This window comes from Ylistrum balloti, unplaced genomic scaffold (genome assembly GCF_031769215.1).
Source record: "Ylistrum balloti isolate Yb309-2 unplaced genomic scaffold, AGI_CSIRO_Ybal_v1 Utg369666, whole genome shotgun sequence".
NCBI classification, from domain to species: domain Eukaryota; kingdom Metazoa; phylum Mollusca; class Bivalvia; order Pectinida; family Pectinidae; genus Ylistrum; species Ylistrum balloti.
In genome coordinates this window covers 1-10524 of record NW_026781914.1, presented here as the reverse complement: position 1 = coordinate 10524, position 10524 = coordinate 1, and the positions used below count along the sequence as shown (strand labels likewise).

General features: G+C 33.3%; 2 protein-coding genes across 2 annotated transcripts; both read right to left on the bottom strand.

The window, feature by feature from the left end:
- Positions 1-854: 854 nt before the first annotated feature.
- On the bottom strand, positions 855-3946 carry LOC132560210 (uncharacterized). Its single transcript, XM_060224872.1, has 5 exons — positions 3797-3946; positions 3411-3481; positions 2771-3020; positions 1919-2106; positions 855-962 (listed from the first exon to the last, which is right to left on the bottom strand). The coding sequence occupies exons 1-5, from the start codon at positions 3912-3914 to the stop codon at positions 939-941; spliced, it is 651 nt and encodes a 216-aa protein (XP_060080855.1). The 5' UTR covers positions 3915-3946; the 3' UTR covers positions 855-938.
- Positions 3947-6034: 2088 nt separating this feature from the next.
- On the bottom strand, positions 6035-7651 carry LOC132560230 (uncharacterized). The gene is made up of 3 exons (XM_060224894.1): positions 7285-7651; positions 6845-7092; positions 6035-6634 (listed from the first exon to the last, which is right to left on the bottom strand). The coding sequence occupies exons 1-3, from the start codon at positions 7526-7528 to the stop codon at positions 6575-6577; spliced, it is 552 nt and encodes a 183-aa protein (XP_060080877.1). The 5' UTR covers positions 7529-7651; the 3' UTR covers positions 6035-6574.
- Between the last annotated feature and the right edge of the window lie 2873 nt (positions 7652-10524).

The following is a 10524-nucleotide window of genomic DNA, read 5'->3' as shown; positions in this document are numbered from 1 at the left end:
GAGAGATGTAAAGGACTTGCCACACTTACACCAGAACTGGATATTAGCTTCATCTGTTGTATCACCTGATGTGTCCACACTAGTGGTGGAGCCCTGTTGCTTTACATTCCCTGTTGAAGTAGTTTTCTTTTTTGTTACTGTGTCATCACCTTGTTCTGTAGAGGAATGGTGATCACCGAGCATACCAGATAACACCACCTGACGACGACACATCTCATCATCTTTCTGGTAACTTAGCACCTCTAGTCGAATGTGATCTTGTTGGACTTCCTGCTGATCAACAGGAGCTTCCTGTCCTGGATTTGTTTGACCTTCTTGCATTAATCTTGTGCTACTCCGTGTTCTCCGTCCTGATCTTGGTTGGTCTGTTAGTAAAGATTTAACTTTCATTGCTTTCAGATTCCAGCTTTCCTCCAGATCATCCATTTCTTTAATTGTCAGACTATCTCTTTTTTCTTCCATCAGAAGACTTCTTTGCTGAGAATCATTATTCTGTTGACTAATATCTGAATCATACCCAGATTGTGATTTGTCTGTAGCACATGGATCATTCTTCATCTCTTTTGAATGGATTCGAGCGACATGATTTTTCAGTCTGTTGCTATGGTGATAAATCTTACAACAGAAGCCACAGACATAGTCACGTCTCCGGTATTTTGGCTTTGCTTTATGCTTCCCAGCAACAAGCACACTGGTCCTTTTTTTCTTCCCTCCTTTGGCACTCTGCTTAATGTTTCCTATAGCTGACTCTAGTGTGCCTTCTGAGGTTTGTTCCATGTTAAACATCCCTACATATTGTCCTGGGGTGGACAGTGCATGATGGTCACTAGGATGATCAACAAGCATGCTGTAGTTGTAATCAGGGTCCCTGCTCAAGGGTTGACCTGTAGACATGCTGTACATTTCGTCTGGCTCAATGACCTCTGTCTTTATTTTCATCATGGATTTGAAAGTTGCATCACCTGCAAAATATAAAAGACACTTCCATTTAAAACACTTACAAATACACAAAACCACAAAGAATCCAATAAAAAATAATTCTTTTATGAACCTAAATTACTAATTTATTCTTTAAAAAGGAATATTCATAACACTTCCTTTTGTTACATCACAGCATATTTATAGTAAAGTAATTTTATATTAGGTGTGCTTGTAAAAATGTACGAGTTTTATCAATATAACACAATATTTTCAAAATTAATAATGATGGGAACATTTTTTCCACAGAGCCTTAATGTCGGACATAAGATATAACTTTTCAATGTGTGAAATTCCTTCTGATTTCAAAAATATTCATCACAATTTACACCACCATATATAACATGCATAACTATTTATAAGTAACATTTGTTGCGATCATACAAGTGTACATTGTGTTCAATTCTATTAAATGTTAATCATAAGATTTTAATGAAAATATTTGTCTTGTTTTTAGAAGAAAATTGACTAGCATCCAGGGTAAAAACTACAATGTTTGTTAACTACTGTGTGAATGAATCACTATAAACTGTATTTGGGAAGGGTCCATCATAGGCCCCACGAGTCTTCAGAAAACCCATACACATCCAATGTTATTAATATAATTTTCATCTAAACGATGAAAACACCACTATTGGCAGGTACAAAAAATTCAATCTATCAGAGTGACATAACCAACACTGACTTCAGAGACATCATCATTATGTAAAGTTCCAAACCACATTAAATGCACACTGAATTGTATATGGGTCAGTAAGTTAACAAAACAAAGTCTACAAAATTTAGATCATGGGATAACCAATGAAAAATATTGTTCTCTAAATTTTAACTGATTAAATAAAAAGAACAAAAGAAATGAATATACTCAAATAACTATCAAACACATGCACCTTGACTTTATTTGATATAAAACAGTACACATAATGTGATGATGTCATACATTGATGTCCTGATTAGGTACACTATCTTGTGGCTGACTGCAGTAGAGTTGCTGGTCACTAGGGCTGGACTGTTGAGTTACGAGATTGGAACGTTTAAATTTAGCCCGTGTGTTTGCAGCTGTCACCTTATTCCTAAGGGCTTCTTTGACTTGTGCTCTGGTGTTGCTACTAACACTGATACAGAAATCTGAAAATAAAAAAAAATATCAAAGGACTATGAAAAGTGTAACTTGCAACGACACAATGCAGCCTACCTGGCACAACAAAAGTATGGTTTTAAAACAAACTGTTCTTGCTATTTATCATGGTAGGTCTTTTAAGCGAACAAATAACATTTGAAACGAAAAAAAAAAAAAAAACATTGACGTAGGAAGTCAAAATTTATTTTCTACTTTCAGCATCTTATTTTAATCCTTGGTAGTGTTGCTGGGAAGAAAAGAAATCTATGCCTCATAGAAGAAGTCTTTGAAAAAAATCTTATTCGGAACTTTCCTATAATATCAGGAGACCTGAAAGATGGTACTTTTGTTCTGACATCATATAATTCTCATTAAATTCATCCAACTTTACATTCAGGAAGCACTTATTTATCAACAATCAATAACAAGTTAAGGTAAATATCAATTCTCACAGTCATCTGCTCTACCCAGAAAGATGGCAACTGCCTCCTATGCACTTAGTTGTTATTGAAATTGCATTATATTTAAGGAGGAAAAATGTGTTCCTTGATAAAAACGCTTCCACTCAAGCAAATGATTAAATAGACATACTAATGTAAGAGCCTTGTGAGAGTTACAACAAAGATTTGGCAATCCCAATAGGAACAGCAGTGACTGTGGTTTAATTCTTACCTAAGATGGTGGACAGAAGATTGATGTCTAGTGGTACAAGCTCTTTATTCCTTGGTGTGGGTGTGATGGTGCGTCCAATAAGTTCCTTTTCTGACCAGAACAGACTCATCACATATCGAGCCATCTTGGTACCATCCCTAACTGTCTGGCCTTGTTGTGCCGACATCCTACGGTCAACACCATGTTTCATAGCCATATCTTTATCACTTTGGTACACATAAACTTTGGACCCTGGCACCAGCTCAACCATCTGTAAAGAAATTGCCAGATTTTTTTTTCAATATTGTTAATAAAATAAGATTTGTGAGCATTATATGGATATTGGTAGTTCCACAATGCATAACCAAATAAAGAGTTTAGTATGACTCTAAGAAATTATCAGAGTACTCTATTACTATCAAATAAATTGCATTTTGTGTGGAGAAGGTAACAAACGGTTGACTGGTAATGCTACATTTATTCTAGATCTCACATTAAACTAAATATGGAATATTTTTTAATGTCTCCTTGTTTGATCTAGATAATTTTTTGTAGCAGTTTAGCATACCATAATGTACAACTTATTTAAATTTAAATCTATCCCTTGAACATGATGTTGATAATGATTTTGAAATGCGCTTTCATAAAAACAAACTCTCACCTGGCATTTTGCTGCTATTTCAGGATCAACATAGCCTCGCCGAGGCAACGAGGATGGCGTACTATTCACCACTGCCAAAATACAATTTAATCACCATTTTTGAAATTGATAACTCATTACTTAGACCATCTTTGGCAGTCAAGAGATAACAGGTTTATCTTATCTATAAGAATGAGGATCATTCAATTTTCAGTTCATATCTGACCTCAACATCACCTTTTGGATTCAGCCTACTTGATTTCATTTCATATCATATGCATCCAACTGCTAAGATTTCAGATCAGGAAAATGATAATTACCTTGAACAAATATGATAATGGTGTTTGACGATTAGTTATAACTAAATAAAGGGAGATTACTCTTAGACTATGAATACAGATACACACCAAACCTGGGTCGAGGTAGCCATTGATCCTGGTATGTGTCTGTTGGGTGGAAATCGGTGGAGACAGACTTTCTGGAAACACTACTATCCTGACTGGCCAAACTAAAGCTGTCTGTCATCCCTCCTAGACCTGGAAAAGATATCCTTCTATAAATAGCATAGTCTTGCAATCCTCTGCGGCAATTTACATCTCCATTACAATATCATTACATGTATTTACATTCTAAAACTGCTACCGCTGGTTTCATCTGATTAAGAGCAGTTTTTTTTTTGTACAATGGTATGACTTCTATTTACAGCAAGTGTTTGAATTCTTTTCATTTTATGTGGTCCTTCTCAATGAAGAGTGTAAATGGTATTAAACATGTTGAGAGTTTAAAAATTCAGTTTCGGTTGAACACATTGCTGGCATTCCGGATAGTGTGATTCACATAGTAATGTCTACCTAAGATGTGGCAAGACTAACAAGATTGTATAAAGACCTGAGTGCTGAGTTTGACAAAGGGGTACATGTGTATTTGACCTTGGTAAGACCTCAAGTATACATACCTCATAGGTTTCAGCATCCAGGTACGTGAAAAAACTTCCGCATCAAACCGAAGATTTCTAAATAATATCATGCAAATGCATGCATAAAAAACAGTGGACATTTTTCCAGTTGAAAAAAAAACAAACAAAAATCACCTTGTATTGTATAGTGCAGTTTCAGTAGTTTTAGATATCAGTTCTTGACAAGAAACAAAATGAATAACACATAAACCAAACACAAATGGGACAGTCCTGAAAATTTTATAAAACAAGGTTAGATTTAAACTTATACATGTAGGTGGTTGTTGATTATGAAGTATTCAGCTCATTTAGCTTTCATTGTATTTCAGTCAAATTCTTACTGAAATTTTGACAAAACAATCATTTTACTGGTTCAATACAGCCACTGGACATAGAAAATTACATGTACTATATATATACAACTGTATATTATATATGTATAACATTTGTTTCCCCAACACCTCTAGTTCACTGTTAATCTGAGGAATATTTCCAAACTATGATTTTCAAGACCATCATGATACACGGATATCAAATGAAAAATCTCCGATACCATTTTTTCTTTTCAGTTGATAATTATATACTGGTATGTTACAACTGTCTACACATGACCAATTCTGATAAAGGGGGATAACTCAGTAAATACTACATACAAATATGAGAATGGCAGGCTTTTGTGAAACGTTTATATCTATTTGTAAATATTAAGATCTTAAAGAAAACTATTCTAAATTATCAAAATAAAATTAAAAAAAAACAGGTGTAAGTGCTTCAGATTTCATTTTCCTGTTTCATCAGACTGAGGACTGAAGTCTTCACTTTCAACATTGGTTATAGTACTTTCATTTTTTGGAAATTTTTTTGGTTGAAACATTGTTACCTTGCATTTGTCTTTTCATAAATTGTATAGAAAGTAAACGTAAACTGGACATTTATACCTACCATCAATACATCGTCCACTTCTAGCAGCCAGGTGACCGATAAACAGCGATATACCAATGTTTCATATCTTCATGCAGAGCTTCATATATCAGCTCATGGTCCAAGAAAGGTGACAATTTGTCTCAGGTTAATTCTTATCAACTTGATCGGATGTATGTCAAGTTCTGTATTACCCATTAGGCATATGAATGAATATATAATATTACAACACGTCAATGTTAATATTGACATATTTTCTACACAAGTTAAGGATAAGGTCATTCATTGGCAAGTGAATCACATGGAAACAAGGAAATTTTAACTATTAAAACAATTTGATTAATTTGTAAAGCACAGAAAAATCACAACCCATACAATACGTTACATCTGAGTGTGTGATAGTATTTTTTGTTCAAATATCACTGCATGAACACCACACTTTCGGATTTTTCGGTTAATATTGTAAATGTTTCATGTTTAAAATGATTAACATTCGGATGTTAAGGACAGAATTTCGTTTGACTATGAAGGCAGCTCCTTATTCTTATTCAACACAGAAGTTACCAGCATACAACATATCGCTATTTTAAGTAACAGTACATTCTAGATAATGCAGCACAACAACACTAGTGACAGACCAATGAGATGAACAGTGAGCATCCATTGGCTTCCTCTCTTAGTACCTCTTGAGTGCAAATCACCATAAGCAATGAAAATATAAACAAAATGTTTAGAACTTCTTAATTGCTTTATTTTCATCAGTGCAATACATACAATAAGATACAGAAACTTTTTACATTAATGAGATCCTGCAAGCTTACAAATCAATACTGCAGGATTAAAACATTAAGACTTCAATTCAATTGTACTGCCATTTACAAATGTGTTTGAAAGAGACACTTTTCCTGTATACTGACAGCCAAACTAAAGAAAACATTACAGTTCTAACTTTACATGATGCTGAAAATATTACACAAATGTACAGTAAAACATGTTTTATTTGATACAAGTATACACCAATAATGAAACTCAGAAGTTTACACAAATAATCACACTCAAAAGTTCACATATTTAAGGGATATCTTCTCTTATGATTTCAAAACATTCACAAATGTCAATATGGATCAATATTGGAATGTTGTCAGTTTGTAATACTCTAATTGCAACAATTTTCTTAAGTTGTCACTATCTTGAATTAAAAAATTCTACCTCCTTGATAGCATGCACCAAATTTTAAAAGAGAAATCTGTCCACAATGGCTATGGGCCAGTTGTAGAGTGTTGGTAACTGTCCTCAACTGATAGCAGATTTACTGTGGGATAGGTAAACCATATGCAGCTTCTATTGATAACATTCTAGCATCATCATCCTGCAAAGACAGAAATATGGCACAGTCTTACAAAATAAGGATAGTCAAGGTTAAATTCTCAAATTTCAATTCATGAAGACATGTTGATGTTCTATAATCACAGATTGAAGATGACCTGCTACATGTTCATCAACAGAGTATCTCAATGATAACTTTTCTAATTATTTTTTTATAAAAAGATGCCTATAAATATTGACAGGCCGTACTTACAACAATCCTAATAACTACTGTTCCACGGTAGTTCAAGGCCTTATAATGGAGAGGTCTGAAAGGTGCCTGATGAAGCAGTCGATCCTTGCCAATTGTGAACAGCCGAAAGTTTTTGTCCACCAGCACTGGATACAAGGCCTGAAGCTGCTGTTTAAACATGGCTTCTGTCAGATTTAGTTGTATAACATGTCTTTCCATAGCTTTTCCCTCAGCCTCTGGCTTGTTTTTGTAGTAGATAGAAGGGTATCCTGTAGAAATCATAGTACATAATGTATCATTTAAACACTCATATAACATTGTTTTAATTAGATACCAACTAGAGCAGTTTTCTGTTCAATTATTTCAGAACATTAAGTAACCATTTCAATATTTAATTTCTACTAACTGAGATATTGCAGCCCACACAATTACCCCCAACATTGTAATAACATCAGACCTACCATATCCCTGTTGCTGGTGTAATGCAATGACTGGGTCATTCTTTGTCAGTTTGGGCATGGCAGTGCCCCTTGGAAGTAGATAGAATGACAAACGAATGTAGGCAGCTGGTTTTGGACCTCCTTTGCGTTTTGGATTCAGCATCCTGAGTTGACTTCTGTGAATTTGTTGCATCATTAAGTGTTTTGACCTCTTCAATGCATCACCCACAAGCCTGGATGAATTACTATAGAACTCTGGTGTCATGTTATCTATAAAAAGAGACAAAAATATAAGTGGTACAGACAGCTATGTAAAACATGGTAATCAATAATACTGTCTTACAACATCTGGTTTTTCTCATCAGATAGGTAAGAAAATTTTGGCCATTCAATACAATATTACCACTGTATTGCAATGAAACGTTTATAACTCAATTCTTAATTTTTAAAGTTCTATAAAATATTGACCTGAACTTATACTTGTAGCTATATCAGTGTACTGTGTAGTTCACTTTAACTGTAGAAATATGATACTAACTTTATACTTGAAACTTCAAAGCAATAAAAAAAAAACCAAAAGAATTCAATATTTCAAATTATAAAAGTTATGTGAAGGTAAAAAGAAATTTACTTACAAGTCAATGTCTTGTGCTTCTTCTAAGTTTACAATTTCAGACATCATGAGAAGACAAAAGATGCCGATATAAAATAAAGCGTGTAACATCCGTTCTATATGTAGGGACTGTGATATTCTGTGCATCTGTATTTCATTTTATGAAAACCATAATTTATCATATTGATTCACTGTTTTCACATTTCCCAATGAATGACAATTCCTCATACATGATTTATGTAAATTGGGACCTTCAAAAAGCTTCCAGCTGATTCAGAATTCAGTTTTCATTTGCAATAACATTAATGACAAACTGAATTCCAATGCAACGAAATCTTCTTTCAATAAGTATTCCTCAACAATTCCTATGAACATGTATAGTCATATGATGTTCCTAAGTCTGTTCTTTTGTTGAAATTTGAGAATTAAAATGAAGGTCTCCACCTATTGTAACTGCTGACTTGTATGGCTGCAAAGAACCCACAGTATATAGCTAGTCACATACATCAAGAATATAGCCAGTCATATACAGAAAGTACAATCAGTACAGATGTACCCCTTTGCCAAATTTCTATCAAGAAGTAAAATACTTCAAATGCAGTTTGATAAAAATGTATGCATAGAAAAATTTTCAAATTCATTAATTTGTATGTACATGTATGTAAAAAACACACTTCTTCTAGGTCAGCCTATTGCAATAACATAATTTTCACTTTACTACCAGTAAACTATATATAGCTACAAGCATATAATTAGTAGTGTACATTCTAGATGTAATTAGAAAATGTATACATACTTGGATTTGCTAATATTTACATGTACATCTGTCTAGCTGTCATGGTAACCAGGATAATTTCAAATGGATTACAAAATGTTAATTTGCATCACTTAATCAGTTAAATCTAGAACCATATCAAACTGGTTCAGACATACAGTGAACGTAAAAACATACAGTCGAATGACAATGAATTTTTCTAGTTACCAGTAACATACACTTACTTTCAACTTTAATTAGCACTGTACAGTAATGTGCATGCTATTTCAATCGGATATTATTTATAACATAATGACACAAGAGGAACTATGACAAACGATAACCAACATATGACATGATATGTATTAAACAACATTAAAATAAAGCCTCAAACAGTCTACATGTATTGTCTTCTGACTGTGAGTTCACTGACTTACAATCAGTAAAATAAAACGTTGGTTGTTGTTGTTCTCTGCTCATTTTTATTTGGAAGTCACGATACAAACATAACATTCAAGTAAAATGCTATTCAAACTGCAAAATCATCAGTATCAAATAATAATACAGCATCAACTTGCTCGCTATAGTGTCTGGACTCACTCTCAAGATCTTATTATACTAAGGAGAGAATTTTCTTTAAATATTAAGGTGTGTTCAGAAGTTACAGTTCTGTGCAGTTAAAGGTAAAATTTATTTGTAAAATTTTTCATTTATCCCTTTTTTGGTTGGCAGCAAATCTTTAACTCCATGAAAGTGTTCATGTTATAGGGTAGCAGTACACAGTTTCTCGGTGTGGCCATGGGTGATTTTTTTGCTCATTAGATTACCCCATTATAAAGGTTTTAATTAAAAATGAAAAAAAAAATCCTTGCTAAAATTGGTCCTGTCATGTTAAAGTGGACAATGTGGGGTTTCATTTTTTTCAGGATAATATTTTAGCTTTGTGTTGGAGATTACTATTTGGGCAGTCTCGAATCTGTGTCTACGCACCAAAAACTAGCTTTACAGGAAGTGAAATTTTCATAGTGTTTACATGTGGTCATGTTATGAAGAATTTCCGAGTTGGAATTTGCTGAAATGTAAGTACTTTGTTACCACGACAGTGTTGTTGATTGTAAGATAGGTGATTAGAATTAAATTTCTCCTAGAAAGTTGTAGTGTTGGATTGGAATTAGCAGTATTTTTGCATTTTTAGCATTTTTTCAGTAGGTAACCATGACAATCAAATGTCAGAAATCAGAGGAATTTTTTTTTTACACAAATTTCATCTCTCTACTGTTAATGTAATTGTTATACAGTTTATAAATATATATACATGTAATGATGTATTTTTCATAACCAATCTGCTATACCTGTATATCTCAAACATGACAAATAATTTCAGGAAAAATGCAAATTAACTGTTTACTGCTACCTTATAGCACATTAAAAAAAATTAATCTATTTAAAATGTGCTTTACTATGTTTAATTAAGTTTAATCCTTTCCATAATTGCTATAAATACATAAAAAACACACTGAAACTTGTTCATAATGATTTTATTTTAATTTCATCAGGGGTGCATAAAGGGAGGTAATTTGGGTGCTCTTGTGGGTGAGAATTTCAGCTGTTTTCAAAAGGCTTGGTATCAGTTTGAAAACTGTTCTACAGTAGGTAACAGGTATGAAATAAGTCAGTAACAACCTTAGAATGTATTTAGACTGCATTATAGGGCAATTCCAATAGTTTAAGGTGTGGTATCCATGGTAACTAAGAAGGAAAGTATGAGTTTTTGAATTTTGGATAAATTCTCTGTTTTGATGATTTTTACTCAATAATGTGTGTGTATTTCTCATAGATTGGGCATACAATCATGTTAATATTGTCATAAAATTACATTTCCATAGTTACTGCT